Below are 26,952 nucleotides of genomic sequence, written 5' to 3'. Positions count from 1 at the left end.
ATATATTCATAGAACTTTATAATTTTAGAGTGTCTTATCACCCCAAAAAGAAAATGGGCCCACTACTAGTTTCCCCCCACCTCTCCACCTACCTTATCTCTTACCACTTCTCCTCTACTCATCATCAGCCAGCCTGGTCTCATTTGTTCCTTTGAGAAGAGAAAGCCCTTTTTCTCTGCCCTTACCTCTGCCTGTCTTTCTCCAGCTCTTCATATGGCTATGGACTCTGCTCAAGTGGCCCTTCTTCCAAGGTCTTTACAGATGCCCTGATGTGGCCCTTCTTCCTGCCCATTTCTCTTTCACATATTACTCTGCTTGTTTCCTTTGTGGTACATGCACCAGAATGCATAGGGTCAGGGACCTTGTCCACTTTTTTCCATCCATAGTCCCAGCATATGGGCACGCTATTAGATGCCACATGCAAGGCACTCTGTTGGCATTTGTTGACTGACTGATTGAATGAATGAATGAATGATGTTTCACTTCACACTCAGACCTCTGTAAGAATTAGGATCAGGACAAGTGTTGCCAAAAAGCTGGTTAGTTGGTAGGGTGGCCTCTAGAGCTGTCTGAGAAGGAGATGCTTCTCAGCTGCCCTCTGCCCCTACCCCCAGATTCCTTGTCATCTCTTGGTGTCTTCTCCCCTTTTTCTTCTTTTCCTGCAGCTGGACCGACCCACTAAGCAGATGCGGGAGGCAGAGGAAAGGCTTAAAGCCATTCCCCAGTTTTGTTTCCCAGATGCCAAGGACTGGATTCCTGTGTCAGAATATAGCAGGTGAGGCCCATCCTGGAATGGATGGAGACAGACTCTCCTTTCCCCACATAGCCCTGGACAGTTAAGTGGGGCCTGTCCTAGTCTCAGCCTACTCTCCTACATTAATTTCAACCTTCATCTAATCCCTGAGATGACAGTTCTTATTCTTGGGGATTCTTTCCTAGGTGGTGTCATAATTTCTCTAATGCCAGATCTCTCCCTCTTTCCTGTTCCCAGTGAGACCTTTTCTTTTATGCTGACTGGGGAAGATGGCAGCAGACGCTTTGGCTACTGCAGGCGCTTACTGGTGAGTAGGGCTATTCACACCTCTGGGGCTGGCTAGCAGGGAATGGGCCAGGGTATGTGTATGTTTCTGTGCCCGTCTACGTCTACATACTTTAGCTTGTATGAAATCCTTCAGTCTGCCCCTGGGTGACCCTCCGACACACACACTTTCACAGATGAGGCACCTCTGGGATAGCAGGGCTCAGAGTAGCCTGTCCAGTTAGATCTCATAATGTGAATATTGAAATCAGGGCAGAGAGTGGATCACCTTTTTCTGGTTTGTCATCTTTTTAGCTTTTCTATACTTTTTCTTTTCATTCATTTTCTTTGGGATTATGGGCTCTGATTGCTACCTCTGGTTGAGATCATATCACTCCAGCAGTGTGTGTATACGTATCAAATTGGGTAGAGGACAACTTTCCTCACCCCCATAACTGGTCAGCATAATAAAGGGAGTAGTCCTGTCTGGTAAAGCTACAATCTGAGCAGAGACAAAGCTCTAAGTTCCTTCTCTGGGATACCGGGAGAGATACCTTGAATGTTAGGAAAAGATTCTGAGTTTTAAAAACAAAAGCCATTTTTCTAAGAGAAGAGTTTTCCCAATTCCCTTCCTATCAGTCCTGGGAAATAGATTGACGTAGAGTACTAGTGGGAGGGCTGGGCCCAGGATCTAGTTCCTATTGAACTCTCCCCAGAAGTCACTGGGTTGTTGATAATATTCTGGGGTATCCAGGTCTTAGTGGGAGAAGCTTGATAGGAGGATTCTGGCCATTCATTTAGAAGCACTTCTCACGTACCCACCGGGGGTCAGGCCACATGCTGATGAGTTCCTAATCTCAAGGAACTTTAGCTGGTCTAGTAGGGGAAGCCAAACTTTGAACATTGAAGGAAAGAGCCAAGGGAATAAACCTGCTTAGGACCTATCATGTTCTAAGATAGACACTTTAAGTATGTCTCGGGTTTTTTGATTTGTTTGGTTGCGCTTTTCTAGCCCTTATAATAGTCCAAGGGATATTATTTTCCCTGATCTATAAATTAGGAAGTTGAGACCCTGAGGTGAAATGACTTGCCCAAGGACACATGGCCAGTGAAGGACAGAGCCAGAATTGATCCAGGTCCTTTATTACCAATCTGGTACCCTCGGATCTCCTCCAAAAGATAGTTTGAGGAGAAGGGATATTGAATGTCCATTGAGTGGAGTTGAGGGGATATAGAATAGTCCAGATGCCAGGTAGTCGAGCCAGGAAGAGGCCAGCGTGTCCCTGGATCCCTTGGGCTTGGAGAGGAGCATTTTGAAGACTGCCTTTGCTGGAGAATCGATGGAGCAGAACTGTTGCTCTGCAGTGGGCCTGCTGCCCCCAGGGAAGAGCATGTTTGTCCTGGCGTGCTCAGAGAGGGCCTGCACTGGGTCCCTGCCAAGGGGGCTGGCACTAACTCGGCATTCCTACAGATTGGACACAACGATTCTAACCCAAATCCCACATACTTGATTTAATCACTTGGGGCTTTAGGGGAGGCGGGGGAGAAGGAAAGAGAGAGGAGTGAGTTTCAGACCTAATATGGACAAAAACAGATTCTGCCTTCTCTTTAGATCTGTGACGTGTGGCCAGCAGGTTTGGAGACTGAAATAGCCCCATCTGCATTTGCTTAGCAGCCTGCATGAGGGGCCAGCACCTGCTGCTCTGCTCCCTCCCTTGCCAGGCACTCCAGGCCTCTGAGTCTGGAGACAGCAACAGGGTCCTGCCAGTTCCAGTGGACTGAATGGACTTTAGTGAACTCACCCCCTCTACTTGAGGGGGCTCCAGGCCTAGGGCGCTCAAAAGTGCTTATCTCCTTCTCCAACCACCCACCTTTTAAATTCTGCCTTCTTTTTGATCTTCACTTCATAGAATATATCCTGTGTCTTTGTGTCCATTTCCCTTCCTTCGTGTCAGAAAGTAGCATGCTTTGGAGGTTAGACAATAAAAACAGAGGCCAAAACAGACTCCCAGCTCCACAGCTTCTAGATGCATGATCTTAGGCAGCAGTTTAATATTTTTGAACTCAGTTGCTTTATCTGTAAGATGGGGATAATAACATTTAATAAATAATAATTCCATCCTCATCTGTTTTCAGTTTGCCTTCCTAGAACAGGGGTGGATCAAGAAAAAGAGAAAAGAGCAGTGACAGAAGGAATATTTTTCAGAAAGTCCCTTATTGGAGGCCATAAGGCTATGTGGCTTGCTCCAAAGAACATACACAAGTCCTTCCCACTGTCATCTAGGCTTAGGAATATAAATCCACAAATTATCCTGCAGCCTTTGCCAGACTGCTTTGTCCTTTGCCAGCTGTTGTCAGTGTCCTGGAAGGAAACATGGAGCCTTGTAGAGTTTGGCAGGAGCCTGGCTTCTTGGGCTAAAAGACCCAGCAGAGGCTAACATCAACCTCCAAAGAAAAGCATCCTTTTTGGGGGGGACCTGGTTGAGTGTACAAGAGGCATGCATTCTTCCTCCATTGAAGGGCAGTACTTAGTCTTCTATTCTCAAGGAAAGCAGTGAGCTATGGTATTCATATATTCTCTCTGTCTCTCTCTCTCTCTCTCCTCCTTGTCCTGGCCAGCCAAGTGGGAAAGGGCCTCGGTTGCCAGAGGTGTACTGTGTCATCAGCCGCCTTGGCTGCTTCGGCTTGTTTTCCAAGGTAAGAGGCTCTGGCTTGCTCCCCTTCCCCCAGCTGACAGCTCCCATAGGACCATCTGCAGCCAGCTTAGATGAGAAAACCACCTGTGTGGGATGGGGAGGGGAGACAGAATGCAAGACCAAGTACAAGTGAGCTCTCTGACTCCCTCCTTATTCCCAAACCTGGCTCTCTACCTGAGGTGGGAAGGGCAGATCTTGACATCCTTTCACTTTGTGCTGCTGGTGGTGGGCACAGGTCCTAGATGAGGTGGAACGCCGGCGTGGAATCTCGGCTGCATTGGTCTATCCCTTCATGAGAAGTCTCATGGAGTCGCCCTTTCCAGCCCCAGGGAAGACCATCAAAGTGAAGACATTTCTGCCAGGCGCTGGCAATGAGGTAAAGATTTCTGCTGCTCCTCTCTCTGGCTCTGGGCTGGCACTAAGTAGGTCCTGCAGCTGAGGTTACAATCTCTGGAAGATGCAGAACATGACACCCTCCTCGCTCACCACATTCATGCACTTAATCACTAGGGACTGGAAAAGTACTGTAAATGTTGCCCAACTCTCTACTCCTTCTAGGGTCATTCTCTGACCTGTTGTGCTCCACCTTCCCTTTTCTTTTCTATTTAGTAAATATTTACTGAATGTGTGCTCTGTCACAATTAGGTATTATACCAGACATTGGGCCATTTAGTTAGAGAGACAGGGCTGTTTTCCAGGAGTTTCTAGTCTAATGGGAGATCCTAGTTAAATATATACTTCTACATATAAATAGATGATTTCTAAATATGTTAAGAGACAAATGAAAATATATGATCCTATGAGAGTATTTAACAAAGAGTTTGCTGTAGATTAGAGACCCAGAGAAATTACTCCCCTAGAAAGTGACATTTTATACGGGATCTAGCAGTGAATAGAAGGTGGCTAAATGAAGTGGAAAGAGGGAGACTGAAAGAGAAAGGGCATGGATGGGAGATTATTCTAGGTAGTGGAAATAGCATATACAAAGCCAGGAGCTAGGAAAGAACATGTGTCAGTTAAGGAACTGAAAAAAGGCAAAGGATGGTTGAAAGAATGGGATAGAGAGTGGATAGGCAGGCAAAGACCCAATTAGTGTTCTTGCTAGGGTGTAAAACAGCCAAGTTAAGGGTTTTGGATTTTATCTAAAAGAGGATTTGATAAGATCTATAGGTTTTTGAAAGGCCATTCTGCTGTACAGATGACAACATAGGGAGACCAGCTAGGGTACTGCTGCGGTAGTATAGGCAAGAGATGGTAGTAGCCTGGATCCAGGAGTGGAACTGGAAAAGTGACTATAAATGAAAAGTAGATGGATTTGAAATATATGTTAGAATTAGAAGCAATTACCCAGTGTTTGATTGGAAATAGGGAATAAATGTTAATGGAAACTTTTAAGCCTGAGTAATAGATAGGGCAGAGAAAAGATCCTAGGACTAGGTCCTCCAGTGAGGAATGATCAGGTGAGTCTGATACCACCAGGGGTCAGGATGAGGCATGGCAAAATGCCTGACAGGAGTGAATTTCAGAAGGGGGTGGGGGTCCAGAAGCCTGGGTAGAGTGAGTTTTTCTTTTTTTTCTTTCTTTTTTTTTTTTTTTTTTGGTACTAGGGAATGAACCCAGGGAGTGTTTAACCACTAAGCTATATCCCCAATCCTATATATATTTTATTTAGAGACAGGGTCTTGCTAAGTTGCTTAGGGCTTTGCTGAGGCTGGCTTTGAACTTGTGATCTTCCTGCCTCAGTCTTCGAAGCCGTTGAGATTATAGGCATGTGCCACTGTGCCTGGCGTGTATAGACAACTTTTTGAGGTGGTTGGCTGTGAAGAGATAATAGGGAATGGGGGACAGGAGGTGACAGGAAATGAGGAGCCAGGGGAATCTGTTAAAGACAACTGTTTAGATGCTGGAGGATTGCTTGGATGCTAGAGGAAGATATAGGAGCGAGCAGGGACAATGAGACCGACACTGAGAAGACACAAGTGGTTAACTCTTCCGGGGAAATGACTTTTATTAGGGGAGGAAGATAGGACTGTTATTTGTAATTTTAGATTCTCATCTGATGTTACCTGTTTTCTCAAAATAGAAAGGACAGTCCTCCTCTTGAGAGTAAGAGGTGGGTGTTGGATTCTAGGAGTTGTTAGTTGTTGCAGAGAGTGGGAGAGGGACCAATTAAAAACATAGGTTTGTTGGGCAGTGATAAATACCCACTGACAGTCTTTCTCATGGCTTCTTTTTCTCTGCCCTCCCATTAGAGGGACTTTAGGCCTGATGAGTGGTCTGGGGGTAGGACAGCTGTCCCTTCCCTGACAGCCCAATGTTGTACCTGGCAGTTCTTCAGGATCTGGCCTAGCTGCCTCATGGGACTTGTTCTCATCTCTCTGACTTGGATTACTTAGGGTTCCTGAACGCTGCTTGATTTTGCTCAGAAGAAGCTCACCTTCTTTTCTCTGCAGAGTCTAAGTCAAACAGCCTTTGCTCTGAGATGCTTCACTATCTCTCCCCAGCCCAGGCCTTGGGCCTTTCCTATATGCCCTGCAACTTTTCCCCTATGCTAACACCAGCCTCAGGACTGTGATTGATTGTTCAGGTTCACTCAGCTCCACTGGATTGTAATCTCAAGATCTCCTTGAGGGCAGGGATGAATGAAAAGAGGGCATATAAGCATTCTGGGTGATTTCTGGAGGGCCTGGATACTCTGGGACAGTGAGAGAGTGGGTGGGTGCTGGAGAGCAGAGCTTGTTGAGCTACATACGAGGCTCTCAGAAGGGACTTCTGGGGTCAGGGACTGGAGAAGATATAGAGGGACAGGGACTGGAGAAGATATAGAGGCTTTTGGCAAAATCATGGTGTAGAGCATTCCTTCCGCCCATGTTGACTGAGCACTTAGGGTGTCCCTAGCATCATACTAGTCACTGGGCCTTCAGGGAATTCACCATCTGGCAGAAGAAACAATGTAAACCAATTATTGCAACCACTTGTGTCCATTTTGCTGCTTTTCTAGGGCTCAGAGGAATGAATACTGAGCTAGGAGTTAGAATTCTTTCATTTGCTTAGACCTCAAGGAACAAATGAGGTGGCGTGGGGTAAATACCCCTTAAAAAGAGTTATCTCTTGCTGGGGATATCTGGTGCAGTGGTAGCATGCCTGCCTAGCATACTTTTGGCCCTGGGTTTGATCCCTAACCCAGAGAGGGTGGGGAGAAAGAAGAGTTAGTGCTGATATCATAGGGCTATAAGAGGGTATTTGAATTTTTCACCCCAGTTCTCAGGAAGCCTGTTGCCCACAGACACTGAAGAACAAAGAATGAGACTAGGTAGACCCCAGCCACAGCTGCTTTGGCACAGCCTCAGTATTAGTAGCTGCTCCCACTGTCATAGCTGGGGTCATTTGCTACCCCTTACGCCCATGACTGCCCCCAGAGAAGTCCCCCCAGAGCTGTGGCACTGACCTTGGAACAAACAGACTTTGCAGGGAGGACAGCTAGGCCTGGCCCAGCCCTGATAAAGATAATCCTGCTTCCTGGCAAGGTTTTTAGACTAGCTAACCCTTGTGTTTTCCTTGTCCCTGGCATGAGTCTTAGGATAATAGAGATAAAGGCCAGAATGGCCTCTGGAAGGAAGCTGTAGCAGGAAAGGGAGGGGAAATGGCAACAAGGACAGCAGCATTGCCTTTCCACAGATAGCTGAGACCAGAATCCTGGGATGTGGAGATGTTGCTCTTCTTATGGCCTGAAGAGCAATGATGAATAGTGGTGTCTGATTAGCATGTGGGCCAAGACCTTTGCTTGGGGAGAGGAGCAAAGGATGGGGAAGACTGTGCAGATGAGTCCTCATTCTTTTTATCCGTAAAAGCAGTCAACTCTCCCTTTCCTAAAATCCTGTATGTGTCCCTTAGTTCCATCTCTGGAGCCTCCCCACTTTCACAGTTAACTCTCTTGCCTGCAGGCTGGTGTTTGAATACTATGTGAGCAGAGCTATAGCCTTAGGGGAGGGGAGACCAGGCCTTATTGCTTAGTGGTGGGGGCTTTGGGACCCTGGGAAGGACAGGATGAGAAAGGCAACAGCTGCCATGTGCCCCCCAACCAGCCTGCTTCCACCCACTTCTTTCTTGTTCTCCCACAGGTGTTAGAGCTGCGGCGGCCCATGGACTCCCGGCTGGAGCATGTGGACTTTGAGTGCCTTTTTACCTGCCTCAGTGTGCGCCAGCTTATCCGAATCTTTGCCTCATTGCTGCTGGAGCGCCGGGTCATTTTTGTAGCAGATAAGCTCAGGTAGGGCCCAGCAGGGCATGGAAGAAGAGGGAGGAGGCAACCCACTAATTAATTCAAGAGATTACCAGTCCTAGTTGTGTGCCATACTGTAGTATTGGTGTGTGGGGGGTGTGTGTGTGTTAAAATCCAAATAGAGAAAAGTTCGCAAACCTGGGAAGAGAGGATGGTTGAAGCAGCAGCGTTGGAGATCACAAAAGATGGCATGATTCAGAACCCAGTGGAGTACTTGGCCTGAGGAAGAAGAAAGACACTTCTTTGCAGCAGCTACAAATGCACAGCTGCAGATATATTTATATGGAAAAGAGTAAGAAATGGAGATTTCTGACTGATGGCCACATTCCCTCTGGTGGGAAACAAGGGGCACCTTTGTGGGAGATAGGCTGAGGAGGGTGGTGAACTCTAGAAAGAGCTGTTGTATGAAGAGTGTTGAGCTAGTCAGTGAGGAGCTGATTGAGGTGTACCTGGAACAGGCAGTGGAATGGAATGGCCCAGGGCTGAGTCTTGGGGGAGAAGGATGAGGTGAGTGCATTGAGGATGATTGCAGAAGGTTGGCCAACCAGACTGGGGCAAAGATGTCCAGGGACTGGAGGTACCAGGGAGCTAGGGGGAGCTGGTTTAGGAGAAGTAAGGAAATAACTGGTGGATCATAAGTCTTGGTCCACAGTGTTGTCATTTGTGATTTTTGAGGTAGAGGTCTGATTGAGACCATGGGAGGGGTGGCAGAAGTGGATAGTCACTGAACATGAAGTATTCAAGGAAGGAAGAAGACAGAAACCTTCATAGTAGCTGAGCTTTAAAAAAAAGTGTGTGTGGGGGGGCAGGCAGGAAGAGGATACAATGTTGGCGATGCTGTGTGTTCTTTTTGTCAGACTCTTATCACAAGCACTGGTTTCTCTAAGGTGGTAGAATTCATTCAGTCATTTAGACAGTAAGCTACCTGCAATATGCCATATCATGTATCAGGTGCTGAGATGAAGGTAGTGAAGAAAAATTCTCTTCCTGGCTTGTCCCCCATTAAGTCCCAAATCCCTGGGATATTTCCTTCTGTATTTATGAGGGGGTAACTGAGAAGAACAGGAGAAATGGTTTTCTAGTTGCTTTCAGAGGGAATGGGGGCAGGAACCCAGGTCTTCATCCCAGGAAAATAAAGGAAGAAAGCTAGAGCTGCTGACTCAGAAATAGCCAGGGTCTAGGACAGTGCCCTTCACATGATCTGTCAGCCTCAGTGCTTCTGTATTCCATGGTCTAGGTGTTTCATGGCCCGTCAGGTCTTTGTGGAGGGACCCATCCTAGCAGCTGGAATCAGCTGGGTATAGCAGCGCCTGGAGACCCCTGCCTCTTCTTTCTGGGGCATGTTCATTGTCAGTCACAAGGCCCCTGGCTACCCAGCTATGGTGCTTGGGCCTGGCCAGACTGTAGTGGCCCTAACAGAGCCTGGACTTTGAGGTTTCCTTTCCTGAAGGTTTTGCCCCCACTTGGGGCTGAGCCTCCTCTCTGCCACCCCCACCATAGCTCAGCTCCCATAGGGTTGTTGAATACAGCTATTGTTTCCGGTAGTTGCAGCTGCCTCTGAGCCCATTCCAGAAGGAAAATACTCCAGGGTACTGTTCTTGGTCCAGTCAACATTTCAAGTTCTGCCTGTCCTGGGTCTTAGAAAAGATGTTTGTTCTCCTCATTTTGGTCTACCTGATTAGACTGGGGAAGGGTGGGCAGCCCTGTGATATGATGGAATATGGAGGCTGAACTGTGGTAGGTCTAGCCAGCTAATGCAGCTCATGTCCACATTTTAGGTTTTCCACAAGTCCTTTATCACTCTGGAATTGTTCTGATATATTTGTGGGAAGATGGTTTTGCATTAATTGGCCCTAGAGGTTTTATGAAACCTTTTGCCTCCAAGCTTTTGGCTCCTTGGAGGGGATTGTGGGGATCAGTGTGTCCTCTGAGCCTGATAGCCCCCCCCCCCCCCCGCCTTTTATTTTCAGTTGTAGATGGACACAATATCTTTATTTATTTATTTATTTTATTTATTTTTATGTGGTGCTGAGGAACCTTTTATGTGCTAGGTGAGTGCTTTACCACTGAGCTACAACCTCAGCCCCTGATTGCCCTTTTCCAGGTCTTTCCAGATGACTCTCATGCTTTCTCTAGGGTAGAGGCTATCAAGCCAGGACATGTGTCTCTGTCTATAGACCAAGTAGTATTTTAGGTGTCCAAAGGGGGGCAGGACAGCCATGCAAGGCCCTGGCTGACAAGCATTTGTGAATATATAGAGGTCCTTCTAGAAAAAGGGGTTTGTTTTTTTCATAGATGGGATCCAGGTTCCCTCTCTGGTGGTAGTTAAAAGTAAAGAGTGAGAGTCCTACCACAGCTGCTCAGGTAGCCAGAGCTTTTATGTCTGATAGGTGGGGTCAGTGATGCAGAGGTAGTATCATGTTTGAAAATGAGCCGGACTATAGGACCCTGTGTCCTCATCTGTCATATGGGCCCTAAGAGGGAGGTTTTTTTTTTCCTTGTTGTTGTTTTGTTTTTTTAATGAGATGGGGATCTTGCTTTTAAGGGATGATCTTTGACTTTCCTACTAAGTGATGGGGGCCCTTGAGGCCAGTGTTTTTTCTGTCTTTACTGGATCCCCACACCAGTCCTCAGCACTTGTGGGGACTGTGTACCTACTTGTGCACAGTCCCACTTCTGTGCACCCAGTCCCACTTCTGTCTCTCATTGGTTATTCAGCTTGACTAGTATCCCTGTGGGTGTGGAGCCCCCTCCAGGGCAGGAGAGGGATGACCTTATAGGGACCTGAGAGGAAAGAGGGGAATGGGTACCTTTAGCCTGCCAAGAATGGTACGAACCTTACCTTCTGATTTCTCTGCACGCCCTCCTCAGTCAGATGATTGTCATCGGGAGGAGTGGAAAGCAAGAGGGCAGAGCAGTAGTAGTGTTGGGCTTGGAAATAGCAAAACAGGTTGTGTCCCAGTTCTTCCACTTATGATCAAACTGACCCTGATATCTCTGGCCCCAGCTTTGAAATGTGGAACTGGTATGATGACCTCTGCAAGACCTTCTGGGTCTTACAGACTATTAATTTATGATGAACTCTTGCCCATGTTACCCTTTGTACTCCCCGTCTTGAGCTGATAAATCCACCAGCTCAGGCCTACTTGTGCATCTGGGTGGCCCTTTGTGTGTGTGTACATGTATGCAAGAGAGAGTCCCCAAAAAGAGTAGCACCAGTGTCCTTGAAGCCCTTAGTAATGGGTAGGCACGGCTTCTCCACTTTTAGGGGCTGACTCAGACCCCTGAATCCCATTAGCATTTTTGTTACACTGGGAGGTTTAATATCAAAATGTGTCCTGAGCTCCCAGCAGGCTCTAATTACCCTTTTCCTAAAGTGCTGGGCCTGGGCTCAGGTGTTCTGTCTGTCTGTCCATTAGTACCCTGTCCAGCTGTTCCCATGCGGTGGTGGCCTTGCTCTACCCCTTCTCCTGGCAGCACACCTTCATTCCTGTCCTCCCGGCCTCCATGATTGACATCGTCTGCTGTCCCACCCCCTTCCTGGTTGGCCTGCTCTCCAGCTCCCTCCCCAAACTGAAGGAGCTGCCTGTGGAGGAGGTGGGCTACCTAGGGAACCAGTTGGGGGGAAGGGTTGTGGGGGGAAGGAACAAAGCCCTAGGAGAACAGAGGGGGAAGGGAGAAAGACTACTAGGAACTTGTGGCCTCTAGGCTTCTCTATCCAAGTTCTTGTCCTCTCTTGCCTGGAGGTTTATCCCTGCTGGAACTATTCCTGACATCTGACCCTGGGAATATTTGGGGGTGCGGGGGGGGGGTCTGGAGGCTTGGCAGAGGGCATTGCAGGACTTATTCCCTGAACCACTGCCACTAATGACTCCTTTTCTCAGGCACTGATGGTGAATCTGGGATCTGACCGGTTCATCCGACAGGTAAGAGCAATGCAATGCAGACAGTGCCTACCCTTGGCTGGGTGCTTGTCAGACTCAGGCTCCGAAGCATCCTGCACCATCATGCAACTCAACCTTCACAGTCTGTCTGCTGAGCTCCAGGCTCTATACTCACAGTAGACAGGGCCTGGAGAAGTTGATCTTGACCTCAGCAAGCCTTTCTGGTTGGCATCATTAGCTTCTGGAAGGCAGTATGGAAGTGTGAACAACAGGGCCTGGGAGTCTGAAGACTTGACCTCTGGGCTCTGCCACCTTTGAGCCACATGGTCTTGGACAGGCCTCTGAACTTCTCTGAGCCAGTGCTCTCATCTGCAAAGCAGAGATGGTGATAATACCTGCCTTAAAATGTTGTTGGGGATTACACAGATCACTAGAGTTTGCTTTGTAATTTCAAGTTTGCAATCATTGTTGATAACTGTAGAAAGCCTTTATTATTCATGGTAATCCTACTGGCTTTCTATAAGGAACATACCTCAGTGTGTCTCCTCTGGGATTGGACAGTCTATTATTACATTCCACTGATAGAGCTGAGGATTCCCAGGTGCAAGATATCAATATATGGACACTGAACCAGAATGTAGACAGGAATGACAGCCCAGCCTCATATAAAGACGCAGGTTGGGCCAGTCGCCCTTTCTTGAGCTCACTGTACTTTACACCTGAAGAGATGGAGAAACATTGATTTTGGCCATGATGAGCTCTGCCATTTTTTTTTCTTTTACGGATTGAGCCCAGGGATGCTTAGGTGCTTAAGCACTGAGCCACATCCCCAGCCTTTTTTCTTTCTTTCTTTCTTTCTTTTTGGAGACAGGGTCTCACTAAATTGCTTAGAGCCTAAGTTGCTAAGGCTAGTTTTGAACTTGTGATTCTCCTGCTTCAGCCTCCTGAGGCACTGGGATTATAGGTGTGCACCACTGCACCTGGCAATTAAATTGCTTGTCTTTTTTTTTTTTTAGTACTGGGGATTTAACCCAGGACCTTTCTCATGCTAGGCAAGCACTTCACCACTGAGCCACATCCCTGGCCCTTTTTCTGATATTTTTTAATCTTTGTAACCTGGGCATGTTTCTAACATTTCTGTGCTTCAGTTTCTCATCATAAAATGAGGCTGATAATATAGTATTGGAGTTATTGGGAGAATTAAATGGAATTTTATATTTAAGTTTTTGTACAAACTTAACATACAGTAAATATTCATCAATCTCAGCTGTGATTATTATCTCTGTGTCTTCCTTCTCCTGCAGATGGATGATGAAGACACGTTGTTACCTAGGAAGTTACAAGCAGCTCTGGAGCAGGCTCTAGAGCGGAAGAATGAACTCATCTCCCAGGACTCAGACAGTGACTCCGATGATGGTGAGAAGGCTTCCCTGGCAGATCTGGCTCTGGTCTATACCAGACCTTTCTGGCTAATAAGGCTCCAAGTGTAGGACCTTGGTCTCACTCTAGTACCTTTTCTACTCCAGGAGGTTTTGGAAGGAAAATCCAAAGACATGGCAACAACAGAGTCTCTTTTGGCTGATAGGAAACTAATTGGTCCTCCTCTTCAGCTTGCCATAAGCCACTGCAGGAGATGGAAGGAACTTCCTCTTCATGGGAAGCCAGGAAAATCACTTAAAGTGAGGGATGTGGGGAAAGTGATGCTGTAATCTCTGATTTCTACTTTCATTCATTTGCAAGCATTTGCTGAAGTACAATTTATGACCTCAAAGAGCTCAGGGGTAGTTCACAGCCTGTGAGCACTAGAGAGTTTCAAGAACAGATAAGTGGGGGCTGGGGTTGTGGCTCAGTCGTAGAGTGCTTGCCTAGCATGTGTGAGGCACTGGGCTTGATCCTCAGAACCACATAAAATAAGTAAATAAATAGATAGAAAAATAAATAAATTAAAAAAAAAAAAAAGAACAGATAAGTGGTGCTGGCTGGAAGTTTTGTTGGGGAGAGGGAGACTACACCAACCAGAGATTGGGAGGCCCTATAGCTCTCAGCCTGAACCTCAAGATTTGCTTTTTCCCTTCCAGAATGTAATACCCTCAATGGGCTTGTGTCAGAGGTGTTTATCCGGTTCTTTGTGGAAACTATTGGGCACTACTCCCTCTTTCTGACCCAGAGTGAGAAAGGGGAGAGGGCCTTTCAGCGTGAGGCCTTCCGCAAGTCTGTAGCCTCCAAAAGCATCCGCCGGTTTCTCGAAGTTTTTATGGAGTCTCAAATGTTTGCTGGCTTCATCCAAGACAGGGAGCTAAGGAAATGTCGGGCAAAGGGTAAGGCCAGAGGAGCTTGGGATGGGGGTTATGGGCCTTCTTCTCTAAACTATTTTTGCCAGCAAAGCTGAATAACTAGCTACTGTGATGGAAGCTCTTGGATGTCAGCTAGGGTCGGACTTTTTCTCTTCTGATAGAAATTTTCAAGGGGTTCTCTTCTTTCCCTGTCCCAGTAAATGCTTTTCACAAGGCTGTGCACAGATGGGAGCCATGTGGCTAGATAGTGGGATTACAAATGCTCCACCTAGGAGCATCCTGACACTGATTGCTCAGATAGCTATCTTGTTCAGAGAAAAGAACCAGGTTAAGAAATTTGGAAACTTCTGAAGACCCAGGGGTTAGGAATTTCTTTAGAGATAATTAGACTAGCTGTGTTAGGTTGTTGGGAGTCCCCATTCAAGGCTAGATGGTTATCTGTCTCTAGTTATTTTAGCATCTCTCTAGCATTTTTTTTTAACCTCAAGACTTCATATCTAACCTCAAGGGATATTATTTCTTCTGTCCACTGATACTACCTATTTAGTTTAACAAAACTGTTGGGAACAACATGGTAGAATTGTAAGAAGCTAGAGATTTCCACTGTGGGCTGCTCTGAAATGTAGAACAGGATCTTCACCATAATGTGCACCCCAGGCAGGCTATGGAGGGTTTTCTTGCTGTCAGTAGAGAACATCTATGAGATGCTACTTATAATATTTTAGATGAGCCAGTCTGAATTCTGATAAAATGTTCTTATGAATTATAATCCCAGATGCTTTACTTCTCTTTTGGCATATCTGACCCATGGTTCATCATACAGACTTCCAGTGACTGTTCTTTTCCATGTTCCTATTTCTTCTCTTAACCAGGTCTCTTTGAGCAGCGAGTAGAACAGTACTTAGAGGAGCTCCCTGATACTGAGCAAAGTGGAATGAATAAGTTTCTCCGAGGTTTGGGTAAGTAGATAAATGATATAGATATTCATCAAGGAGGGAGAGCATCTGCATCCCCAAACACTCTAAATTAGTGACAACAGGTATTTATGTAGTGCCATAGAGAACAGGAAGAAATATCTTGGGGAATGAAGAGAAGGTTCCCAGCCATTACTCCAAGGGCATTTAGCCCAAGACTTACCAAACTTCAGAACAAAGAGAAACCAAGGATTATCACCTAAGTCTTTTAGGATGCTTGACTTCCTGTGTGAATATGAGGATTGTTAGGACCAATGAGCTTTGCCCTTCCAGTAAATCTCCACCACATCAAGAAGCTCAGCCAGCTAGATCACAGAATAATAGCATCTCTCAGTTTAAAGGGAAATTGAGGCCAGGCAGGTGAAGTGGCTTTCCCAAAGCCACACAGTGATTAATACTTGGTGCCCTTATTTTGGAATGTTTTCACTACACTGATGAGAGCTATCATAGCTGTACTGTAGTTTTTCTAATTGTTTCTTACTGGTAAGGGTAGGGTTGCAAGGAGTGGGAATGAGGTTGGAAGAAATATCATTTAATATTCTTACTATTGCCCTCTCTGGCCCACAGGCAACAAAATGAAGTTTCTTCATAAAAAGAATTAAACCCCTTTTCCAGTAGCAGAGTCCAATGCCTTGCAGAACCTGGAGCCTAGGGAGAGGGCCCAGCCTGGGACTTTCTGGGCTACTGAGTCTGCTCTGCTCCCACAGACCCACCTCCAAGCCAGCCCACCTGTGCCTTCACCATATCCCAGGATACTGTTTGTAAATAATCTGCTGTAAGCTTTCTTTTAACTGTTTTTGTAACAAGCAAAGAGAATCTGATAAATATTTGTATATTCCCAAGTGGCCGGGTGCTTTCCTGCCCTGTCTGAGCATGGATGGAGTTTTGCTGGGTGCTGGTGACTGGCCAATTATGTGCAGCTGACTGTCTCAGCCAAACCACTGATCTTCCCTGGAGGCTTTTGGCCTGCCTGCCTGGGGCCCCTGCTGCCAGTCTTGGGCTCTGGAGAGCGAGTGCTATCTTGTTATGATGTACAGGAGGACTTTTTTTTTTTTTTTTTTTGTAATCTTAGAGTTTTATATTTTTTTCTAGTAGTCCCCCTCCCCTAAGCCTCTGTTTTTGAAAGGCAAAGGCCATTCATTTTCCATTTGCAACATGGCATCAGGCTCTTGGGCCTGGTTCTCTCTTGTTCCTCCTCCCCTCAGAGATGGTCAGTGAGTCGTGGGAAGCCCAGCCCCCAGCTCTGCCTGTGCTCTCTGGGCCTGGCTCCCAGTCAGTGGTGGCCATGATGCGGTACAGGGCATCCCTCCTTCCCACCATCTACAGGTGTTCTCAATAAACAATGTACAGTCATTTGGGCCCAAGAGCCCATGTGTTCCTTGGCTTTATTATCTGGAGTTGTCTCTTCTGGGAATGGGCTGAGACAGGTCAATCAGGGATGAAATACCATCAAGGAAGCTGAGCACTTGATAAGGGGTTAGTTTTATTATGGGTCACTGACCACCCCTGATATAGAGTTCTCTTGGCCTGGTTGTATGACAGGTCTTACATTGTTCTCCTTCGGCTTCCCTCTCCAGTAGCCTACTTTTCAGACTCAAATAGAGTGTTTCCAGTGATGGAAATAATACTTCTTGCCCTCTGCCTCTATCATTAGGTGAATCTTAACATTTTGGTATTCATTCTGAAGCCCTTAAGACACCATTGGGTATCCTGACAACCATTGCCAACCCTGGGGTGGCTCATACCCTTGACCCACTGCCTGTGATGCTTCCATGTCATTCTGTGAATAGTTTTTCCTTCGGAACCCTCTTTTGCATCCAGAAAGTCCTAGTATATTCCATGAAGAGGAAGGAAAGAAGCAGGGTGGGGGAAAATGGTGACTTAGGCTCTCTACCCCACCAAGACCTTGAAAATAGAAAGTAGAGACCTTGAAAATGCCCAAGATGAGGCATTTATGGAACTCTCTTCACTGATTCTGGGTTTGGGTCTGGTAGGATTGAACTGTGAAGGTTTTGTAACCTTCCACCATAGCCTATTTAATCAGGAGTTTTCTTCCCTCATCTCCACTGACACCTACACAGGTCCCAGCCTGTCCCTAGAATGGGAATCATAAAGCCAAGTTAAGTGTTTGTCTTCTGAGGAGACAAAATCACCTTCTCTGGAAAAAGCTTCCTACAAAATTGGCCTTGGCATTTGCCAGGAATAGAAAGGGAGGGATTGAGGCCTCATAAATCTGGGTTTTCAGTTGAGGATGAGAAATAAGAGGGATTAACTATGGGCTGGGGGAGGAGCTCAGTTGGCAGAGTGCTTGCCTTGAATGCACAAGGCCCTGGGTTCAATCCCCAGCATAAGGGAAAAAAAAAGAAGAAAAAAGAAGGACTAACTAGAAAATTCATAGTAGTGTGTAGCAAACCCCAGTACTCATCACTGTTAACTCAGCCTGGGCTTCATGACAGAGGATGATTCCTTAATAAAAATAAATATCTGGTTCCCCAAAGGTGTTCTTGCTCTTTCTCCCTAACCCTGTCTTTTTTTTGGTACTGAGGAATGAACTCACAGGACTCAACCAGAGTGAGCCACATCCCCAGCCCTATTTTGTATTTTATTTAGAGACAGGGTCTCACTGAGTTGCTAAGTGCCATGCTTTTGCTGAGGCTGGCTTTGAATTCTTGATCTTCCTGCCTCAGCCTTCAGAACCACTGGGATTACAGACTTGTGCCAGCATGCCCACCTCCAACCCCTTTTTATGTGACCCTAAAGTACCTTCAGACATGTGATCAGATGACAAGACAGAGGTGCAAATTATTATTGTTTTTTGTAAAGTTTGAAACATCTTAAAAATAGTCTATCAACCCTGGGTGAATGCCAGAAGGGCATGTCTCCTTCCTCCTGTGGCTGAAGCTCTTATCCTAACTTAGAAAATGGACATTGGCATACAGTGGCTTGCTAGAGTCATCACTATGGCCAAGGCACAGCTTTATGGGGAAGGGCTTGAATACAGTTGGTCTAGTTTGGAGTTCACAAAAAGTGTTCAAGTCCTCTTTCCAAGTTCTGCTTTCATACAATCTCTAGACCCCTAAACCAAGGACTCAACCCTATAGATTCAATTTTTTTTCTTCCAAATAGCAAGTACTGTAACTCACCTCTTCATTGTCCTGAAATGAAATCCATAGACAACACAACTTTTTTAACTATAAGAAGAGAAATAAAAAGAAAGTAATTTGTTTTAAAATAAATATGTAAATGCTTGGGCACACCTGTACTAGAAGATACAATGAAGTTACATATCTAAACCTATACATAGAATCACTGTGAATATGAGTTGCATATTATGTAGGCAAGTATGCTGTATTAGCAATCATATCTGATTTTGCTCAAAGGAGTTTTCTGAAATCAATATTTTTTTGTGTGTGAGTACTGAGGATTTAACCCAGGGGTGATTTTATTATTGAGCTACCCAGACTTTTTATTTCAAAAGACAGCGTCTTGTTAAATTGCTTAGGGCCTTGCTAAGTTGCTGAGGCTGGCCTCAAATTTATAATCCTCTTGCTTCAATCTCCATGCCTGCACTTTGTAATGTACAAGATTACCCTGGAATCCTAGAAAACTGGAAAGTATATAAAATCTCTGGGTGGGGAGACCTTTTTTTTTAAATATTTATTTTTTAGCTTTTAGGTGGACACAATATCCTTATTTTATTTCTTTGTGGTGCTAAGGATCGAGCCCAGTGCCTCATGTATGCCAGGCAAGCGTGCTACTACTTGAGCCACATCCCTAGCCTTGGGGAGACCTTCCTAACCTGTAAATGGAATTTAAATTCTAAGTTGTATGTTTGTTGTGAAGGACCAACCCACATATTGCAGAACATTTAGCATCCCTGGTAGCTTCCCCCATATGATTATGACAAAAACCAAAAAGTGTTCTGAAGGAGTGTTGTGATTCACACTGGATAGTCTGGAATTAGAGCATTCCCCAAAATAAGCCTAATTACATTCACAGCACACACCTCCCCCCCACCGCCCTTTGGTGGTGCTGGAGATTGAACCTAGGACCTCACAGTACTAGGCACTCTACCACTAAGTTACACCCCCAGGTCCCTCAGTTAAATTTTTGTTTAAAAACCCTCTTTATATCACATGTGTATTACTTGTCTTGTACAAGTAACTTACAGGAATATATAAATGGTACTTAAAACAATTTAAGGTGGGAGTGAAAATACAATAAAAATTGGTATATAAAATAAAGCCAGCAATAAAATATACAACTTAACCTATATTTTTACCTCGGAGTGGTACACAAAATTATAGTTTCTACAACCAGATGTAGTGATATGCATTCTAAAAATTCTTAAATTCATTTGCCTGTGGAGATCGTAAAAGACGCCCTGAAAACTGGAGAAAAAAACATTACTTTTCATTAATTTCTGTAAGCTTTCTAAATTATTTTTTGTTCATTTATGTCATTTTTAACATGAAATATGCATTTGGTTTAAAAGCGACTACCAAAACACCATCTTCCTCCCTTGCTTTCCAAAGCTCAGTAAAGGAAATTCCTTTTATGTTCTTATAGAACATTTCCAGACGAGCGTTTTCTTTTTTAGCTTAAAAGATGTAACAATCATCTTTTAAGGCAACTGAAACACTCTTGGGGTTTGTAAAGTCCCTTTTTGAAAACTGCACAAAAATACCACACCTTCTGTTCGTAAGTGCCCTGAAGGGAACTCCGATGAGTTAAATCTTCCCGCCTTGCCCAGGAAAAACCAGTGTTTCAGCAAAGCAGGCTGGCTCCACCCTCTATCGGAAGTGACTAGCTGTGTTTCCCGTCTGGTCCGACAGGGTCCCCAGAATTAGATTTTCACACAGGAAGTGGTTGGGGGGGGGCGGGGCCCAAAGGGAGCCGCTTCTGAGCTCTGGGGCAGTAGCGCGAGGGCATTACTGTCTGGCGGTGCGGGTGGGAGAAAACAGCGGCAAAAGGCTCCAACCACAGAAGGCCCAAATAAGCCTTTTAGTTCAGATGCCGCTCATTTTGCCTTCAATGTAACTGCTTTCAACTTGTTTCAGTCCCAGAGGCTGTCTGATCATAGGCTAATAACGGGAATATTTACTTGAACTAAAAGCATACATCTGGTGATTTTGATTAACTGCATTTGCAAATTGTGTGGCATTTTCTGTTAAGTACTAAATTACAACTGCAATTGGGATTTGGATGAAAATCTATTCCAAGAAATACGTATTGGGCTAGAAATCACATCCTTTGTAATCCAAGTTTATTAATGATTGGTTTGTCAACTTACCATCCTAGTCATAGTTTTCATATTTTAAGAGGGATGTGAACAAGTTTCAAGCCATCAAGTCAGAGATTATCACTGATAAAGCCCTGCTTCCCACATCTGGGAGGACCTTTCCAACCCCAGTACTAGTCAGCCCTGAATATAGTGCTAATGAACCTTTATGCCCATGGGATAGGCCAGTCAGCACTTGGGCAGTCTCATGAAAAAAATACCAGTGGTTGTAGGCTCAAGAAAGCACTACAATTCGGGTGTATTGGGACTCCAAGCTACTTCTTAGTCTGGTCCCAAGTAGGACACAGAACCAACTGTTCTCACAATTAAAAAAAATTTTTTTTTTTAGTTATACATGGGCACAATATATTTTATTTTTATGTGCTGCTGAGGATGGAACTCAGAGTCTCACATGTGAGAGGCGAATGCTGTACCGCTGAGCCACAACCCCAGCCCCACCCTTTTTAAAAAAAGTATTTTTAGTTGTAGGCAGACAGAATACCTTTACTTCATTTGTGGTGATGAGGATTGAACCCAGTACCTCAGGCATGCAAGGCAAAGGCTCTACCAACTGAGCTACAACCCCAGCCCCTGGTCTCACCAATTTTGTGTTCCTTTAAGTGACAAGTTTCTAAGCAGTAGGACCTTTCCCTTTAAACTGAAATATCCATCAAAACATTGTCTAGATCCATAAAGGCGATTCAAGTCGTCACATTTAGAGAATAGGATGTTTGGCTTTTGTCACCTAGCCATCTAAGATTAATGCCAAAAGGGCTGGGGATATAGCTCCATTGGTAGAGTGCTTGTTCACATGCACAAGGCCCTGGGTTCAATCTCCAGCAGCAGCACCCCCCCCCCCCAAAAAAAAAGGCATCTGCCCAAGGTACCTCAGCAGCTGTCCTCTAAGCCAGGAGATGAGATTGGCCTGGGGAGGAGTACTACTATGACTTCTTTATTCACCTTCCTCCAATACCCCACCCTTTCATGCCTGATCAACATCCAATTCAGTAACCAAATCCTACTATGTCTTCTGAAATTTTACCTAAACACCCTCCTCCCCATTTTGTTGCTGCCTTTAAGTTTCCTCAGGCCCTGAAGTACATCCTGGCCAGTCCTTTCTTCTCCTGGCCCATGTTGCACCATGCACATCCCATCTGCCCAACCTTTCCAAATTGGTTTCATAACTCATCATCTTGCTATTCCCTCTGCTTGGACCACTTTATTTTCCCATGCGACAAAACAACATGCACAGTAACTAATTCCTTCATCTGCCCCCTTAATAGTTTACACTTAAGGGGCTGGGGATGTGGCTCAAGCGGTAGCGTGCTTGCCTGGCATGCGTGCGGCCCAGGTTCAACCCTCAGCACCACATACAAATGAAGATGCTGTGTCCGCCGAAAACTAAAAAAATAAAAATATTAAAAATTCTCTCTTTAAAAAAAAAAGTTTACACTTAAGCTAACAAATACAAAAGGTAAATGTAAGCTTTCCATTTTATTTATACAAAGTGCACAGGAGGCAATTTTAACTGAAATTTAAAGATGAGGAATTAGATTGAGCTTCAAAAAAGTCATGCAGTTCTTGGGTAGAAATCATTTTCCTAATTATAATGGTGCAGTTCCTTGATCTCAGGTTCCATGTTAGAAGCCCTCAAAAAGACCATAATGCAGAGCACATGGAGAGAAGCCAACATTAACTTTTAAGTCCCAGGTAGACTATGTTTCTGATCTGGGCACTAATGGGGACATTAATTGTCCCCCCCAGTGAATCAAGACCAGCAAATTGTACTGTAGCACACCAGGACAAGTTCTGTGTCAGGATGTGACTCTAGTCTTGGCAAAGCACAGACCTCCACGTTATGTTTGATTATCCCTATTGAGTAAAAAGGAAAGATATTTTCCCATCAGAACATTAAGATGCAAACCCAGACAATCCAGTTTTAAGAGTGTCCACTGAAAAAACGTTCCTGACCTCTTACAATTGTCTCCTATTCTTATCCAATCAAGTTTCTCTCCTGTTCTTTGTATTTGATCTCCAATATTCTCTATAACATTGTCTCAGAGAAAATCATGGTTCTCCATATGGCTAAGAGAGTCACTTCTATTAACAAAAACATCATACAGTATTATTTATATAATACACTTCTTTGCTCAGGATCCTAGATGCAAGCTTCATTCTGGGTCCAAAAAAGTTCAAAATTTCAGGAAAAGCCATAAAGCTGTTAACATATCATAATTTATCCTGACACCCATGAGGATGCAAACAAATATTGGTCATGGGTTTTACAACAGCAAAATACCAGCCCTAAAAAAACACATATCTGGTTTCTGGCCCTCAGGATTTTTCAGTCTTCTCCATACTTCAGACTAAAAAAATTAACAATTTCATGATTATTTTTTGAACATAAAGACCCTTTACAGTTGCTTTGATGAATCCAATGCATTTTGATATATCCAGATTAAAGATTCTGATTCAGAATATTCTGGTTGTAACTAGAATGGTTTGGTCCAAGATGAGAGAGCCAGTTTGGGGTAGGGGGTCTTATACTCAGGAAGTAAGCCAAAGTGCTCCCTCATCTTAACACTGTCACTGTTTAGCGTGACTGATCAAAGTCTTGTTAAGATCATGCCCCATACAAAAGTGAAGGATACACTCTCACTTGCTGTAAAATTCACTGTATAATACCAGTGGGCCTTTTAACATATTTCAATCATCAACAGTTCTTTCACTTTAGAAAGCCTATTCCCCTCCATGTGTCTAAGACCTATAAAGTAGGTTCCTAACATGAGACTTACAGGTTGTTGTATGTAGAGATTTGTTTTAAGTAGAGGTGCCAAAAAACCTACTTAGACCACAAAGGAAAAGTGTTTGATAGCATTTAATGAACCTCCAGAGCTCTTGGTGGCTTTAAGCCACCAGAACACAGGCACCCCCAACACCCTTAATCTTCTCCTCAGCTCTTCTGCTGAAGAATTTGGCCTTCACGATGACAGGCAGCTTTGGGAGCTTTCCCTTCCCCAAAACTTTGTAGTAACCCTAGAAGAGAAAGAGATTTATAACACATCATGCCATGTACCAATTTCTTGGGGCACATGGAGAGAAGCCAACATTAACTTTTAAGTCCCAGGTAGACTATGTTTCTGATCTGGGCACTAATGGGGACATTAATTGTCCCCCCCAGTGAATCAAGACCAGCAAATTCTCTCCGAGAACTGTAGCACACCAGGACAAGTTCTGTGTCGGGATGTGACTCTAGTCTCGGCAAAGCACAGACCTCCAGGTTATGTTTGATTATCCCTATTAAGTAAAAAGGAAAAGATATTTTCCCAGCAATGCTCAAAGTCCTGACTACCAAAATTGCTCAAAAAGCATTAAATAGGCTGGAAACAAGAATTTAAAGTTACCTGAACATCTCCCTAGGGTTTGGGCCTCCTTAAAGATTACTTCCATGTTCATGGAAGCTAAAGACTAACAGAAGGTTCTGAAACCCCAAAGATATAAGACTATGAGAAGCAGGGCAATGGGAGTACAAATCAGGAAGACATTCAAGCAAAAATTAATCGAAATTAATTTGAGAGGAACCATTACTCTCCAAAGGTTTTCCCAAAATATAAGCAAGACATGTGATAGATATGCATTCTCTGAATGTTTACTTCTGAGAGCAAAAATGCACCCAAGACAGAAGAGTGGGGAATAATTCCATTCTGGTCATGACAAATTCTATCAAAAGGTTGTATTTTCTAGCAGGTAATCAGAGAGGTATAGGAGACATTTAAGTGTATCATAACTCAGAATTTTGTAAGGACAAAGGGACTTTATAATTAATATCTAATTTACTCACCGATCGGACTACATCAATTATGGGAGCAGCTCCCGTCTTATTTTTGGCAGCATTTACTCTTGTCTGTTCACTGACCAATGTCCACAATTTATCAAGGTTGACAGTTGGGCAGAAACTCTGGTTCCTCTTTAAGTGGTAATGCCTCATACCAACTTTCCCAAAGTAACCTGGGTGACTGGGAAAGAAATGGCAACCATCTTCATTAAAAAGCTACATTTGATAGTACTCCATAGAAAAATCTACACTTTTCTAATAGAGGTCCCCTAGAGATAGTCAAATACATCATTCCCTAATCGATGGATACAAGTGAATAGTTATTGGTGCATGTCACTAACCTGGTGACTAGCTGTGCCATGAAGCCCACAGCCAGTGAATAAGGTCAGCAGTTATTTTTCGAGGACTCTAGCACACTAAGGCAACAGCCAATACCCAAGCGTGACTCTAGCCTCGATGATGGTTTCTCAGTTCACATCATCAAAAGTTAACTCGGCAAAGCCAGTAATAGGCAAGGTTTTTAAGAGGCCAGCTTCCACCGATGTTCCAGGCTGTCTTTACATACTGTGTAAAACAATGTCAAGAAACACTCACTATTTGTCGAAGTTAATCCTGTGGTGATGCATGCCACCAGCATTACCCCGGCCTCCTGGGTGCTTCCGGTGCTTGCCTGCAGGAATACAAAGCTACAGGATTCACATAACCTTTTCCAACCCCTCAATCCCGCTTAGCCAAGCGGAGAACTTCCCCCCTTCTGCGCCGCTTACGCTGTTTCCAATCTACAAACATTCTCTAAAACTGGAATACCAGAAGATCCTTAAATAGGTGGAGAAAAAAGTGAACATCTGTTCAATTCAATCCCTACTCAACCGCAAAAGTCTTACTTCTACGCTACGTTAGTTTCTAAGCCGAGCAGGAGAAACTTACCGATGCGGCCGTGGCCATGGCTCACGTGTCCCCGAAGTTTCCGGGTCTTCCTCAGTCTGGATGGCTGCGTGGGAAAAGGAGCTTATTGATCAAGCCTTTAAATAAGAAGGGTTGGGAATAATGCTTGCCAGCTTGAGACAAGCCTGCAGAACTGGGAACAAGGGCCTGAGTTCTGGCGCATTCGGCAAGGATGAGGTTACTGGCTGGCCCGACGGTTTCATAAGGGCGGCGCCAGGGCGCTCCGGCCCTCGTGTCTCAAAGATCCGAACCCTGGGCCTAGCACGCTGCACCAGGATCCCCGCCCCGGGTCCGCGACAGCCATCCTGCCCTGCGGCCTGCCACGCGCAACCTGGAAAACCGGGTTATGTGGCTGGGAGGCAAAGTGAGTAGAGCTCCGCGTCTCTGGCTGCAAGAAAGCGGAGGCCATAAAAGAAACACCTACCATGTCGGCGGCTAAGACGAAAAAGGAAGGCCTCAGCGAAGTCTCGCGAGGTATCGAAAGTAGGGGGCGGGACCAATTGCCTCACTTCCGGCAAGGAGGCGGGCCTCGGGCGGGACCTCATTGGTCTCGCGGGTTTCAGACTCCCGCCGGTAGCATCCTCTTTCTGCGGATAGTTTTGTTCACAGTGAAGTGCTCGTGGTCTGTAGCTGGGAACTCTTCTTGGTGCAGCCGGTTGCATCTGGCTCGGATGCTGAAAATTGTTGAGGAATCTAGGGCTTGGGGAGCTTTACCTATGCGACCAAGGTGTACCAGGCCATTTCCTGGCGCCCTGGCCCGGGTACCGCCTAGGCTGACAGGGAGGACCTCTTTATCTCTCGGTGCCTGGCCAAAAGCCCCAGCCTTGAGCCCCTCCCCTGCTCTTAACGTTCTGCTCAGGCCGCAGCGAGGACCCTGAGGCGTGCTCACCTGTTCGCAGCTCTTGGGAGTTGCTTCTGCAGAGCGTTTACCGCCTCAGGGACCTGCCGGCCATCCTTCTGAGTGGCCGCTTGCCCCACTTACTTTGCCCTTCTGCTGTCGTCACCGATGTCACCTCAAGTTTAACCAACCACTATGCTTTGGGGATCCAGACATTGTAAATGCTTTTTCTAAACACCACATTTGAATTTTCTCTGGAACCTGGTTGGGATGCCCCCGACTCCTTCCTCTTCCGAACCAGATAACCCCCTTTCAGCCTGCATCCTATGCAAGCATTTCCTTTGTGAAACTTCTACCAGTTATCATAGCTGCTCACTTGCTCAACTGTACTGCCACACAATTTAGTACATAGCTCTTATATAATTATAATATATATATTAATTTAACCTTCGTTTATTTTTTTATGTAGTGCTGAGGATTGAACCCAGCGCCTCACACAGTGCTTGCTGGTCAAGCGCTCTACCACTGATCTACAACTCCAGCCCCTCTTTTTCTTTTTTTGAAACAGGGTTACACTAAGTTGCTTAGGGCCTTGGTAAATTGCTGAGGTAGCTTCAAATTTGCAATGCTTCTGCCTCAGCTTCCGAATCACTGGTGTTACAGGCATTTTGCACCACTATGCTGGGCTTAATTGTCCACCATTTAAATGCCGAGATTCCTCAGCCTTCTGTCCTTTTCCAACTTACCTTTTCACAGTACTTGGTCACCTCATGTGACTTCAATTCACATTTCTGTTGCTGTGCGCTACACCTATACATTCACTTAATTACTGGTTAGCATCCCTTGGATTCTACAGATAAACATATCCAAAGAACTCACTCTTCCTTGCTCACTAGTGCTTCTTT

General features: G+C 45.2%; 3 protein-coding genes and 3 non-coding genes across 23 annotated transcripts in view; 2 read left to right on the top strand and 4 right to left on the bottom strand.

Annotated features, from left to right (window-relative positions):
• Dennd2b (DENN domain containing 2B) overlaps nt 1-16,501 on the top strand; it is a 152,314-nt gene extending 135,813 nt beyond the window's left edge. For 17 of the 18 annotated variants that reach the window (XM_048788296.1, XM_048788292.1, XM_048788291.1 and 14 more), the window contains 11 exons: nt 666-775; nt 992-1,061; nt 3,638-3,715; nt 3,950-4,090; nt 7,836-7,984; nt 11,416-11,593; nt 11,881-11,922; nt 13,185-13,296; nt 13,959-14,198; nt 15,047-15,133; nt 15,716-16,501. In XM_048788296.1, the coding sequence (XP_048644253.1) occupies nt 666-775; nt 992-1,061; nt 3,638-3,715; nt 3,950-4,090; nt 7,836-7,984; nt 11,416-11,593; nt 11,881-11,922; nt 13,185-13,296; nt 13,959-14,198; nt 15,047-15,133; nt 15,716-15,750 (1,242 nt within the window). In that variant the 3' untranslated portion in view covers nt 15,751-16,501. Of the gene's footprint in view, nt 1-665; nt 776-991; nt 1,062-3,637; nt 3,716-3,949; nt 4,091-7,835; nt 7,985-11,415; nt 11,594-11,880; nt 11,923-13,184; nt 13,297-13,406; nt 13,798-13,958; nt 14,199-15,046; nt 15,134-15,715 lie in introns of those variants that run through there. The other variant, XM_048788304.1, reaches the window with a different exon arrangement.
• Nucleotides 16,502-22,144: 5,643 nt separating this feature from the next.
• Nucleotides 22,145-22,262, bottom strand: LOC125612180. The gene has a single exon (XR_007342521.1). It is a non-coding gene; the product is annotated as a small nucleolar RNA SNORA3/SNORA45 family (small nucleolar RNA).
• Nucleotides 22,263-23,291: 1,029 nt separating this feature from the next.
• On the bottom strand, nt 23,292-25,722 carry Rpl27a (ribosomal protein L27a). Its single transcript, XM_015477603.2, has 5 exons — nt 25,634-25,722; nt 25,192-25,255; nt 24,859-24,934; nt 24,271-24,445; nt 23,292-23,465 (listed from the first exon to the last, which is right to left on the bottom strand). The coding sequence occupies exons 1-5, from the start codon at nt 25,634-25,636 to the stop codon at nt 23,337-23,339; spliced, it is 447 nt and encodes a 148-aa protein (XP_015333089.1). The 5' UTR covers nt 25,637-25,722; the 3' UTR covers nt 23,292-23,336.
• LOC125612178 lies at nt 23,562-23,692 on the bottom strand. Its single transcript, XR_007342519.1, has one exon. It is a non-coding gene; the product is annotated as a small nucleolar RNA SNORA3/SNORA45 family (small nucleolar RNA).
• On the bottom strand, nt 24,593-24,722 carry LOC125612179. The gene has a single exon (XR_007342520.1). It is a non-coding gene; the product is annotated as a small nucleolar RNA SNORA3/SNORA45 family (small nucleolar RNA).
• The window catches only part of Trim66 (tripartite motif containing 66), a 58,862-nt gene continuing 57,349 nt past the window's right edge, over nt 25,440-26,952 (top strand). The window contains exon 1 of the mRNA XM_015477602.2: nt 25,440-25,683. The gene's annotated coding sequence lies outside the window, so the exon portion shown is untranslated. The remainder of the gene's footprint in view (nt 25,684-26,952) is intronic.

This window comes from Marmota marmota, unplaced genomic scaffold (genome assembly GCF_001458135.2).
Source record: "Marmota marmota marmota unplaced genomic scaffold, marMar, whole genome shotgun sequence".
NCBI classification, from domain to species: Eukaryota; Metazoa; Chordata; class Mammalia; order Rodentia; family Sciuridae; genus Marmota; species Marmota marmota.
The sequence above is the reverse complement of the archived record's forward strand: the minus strand, read 5'-3'. Positions and strand labels throughout refer to the sequence as shown.

Bases quoted from the DNA above. Each gene is read 5' to 3' on its own strand.
- Rpl27a (XM_015477603.2), bottom strand. The intron at 24,446-24,858 runs GTGAGTGTTTCT...TTTCTTTCCCAG, and splicing joins AGGATTAACTTCGACAAATA to TCACCCAGGTTACTTTGGGA. The intron at 23,466-24,270 runs GTGAGTAAATTA...TTTCTCTTCTAG, and splicing joins TAATTGATGTAGTCCGATCG to GGTTACTACAAAGTTTTGGG.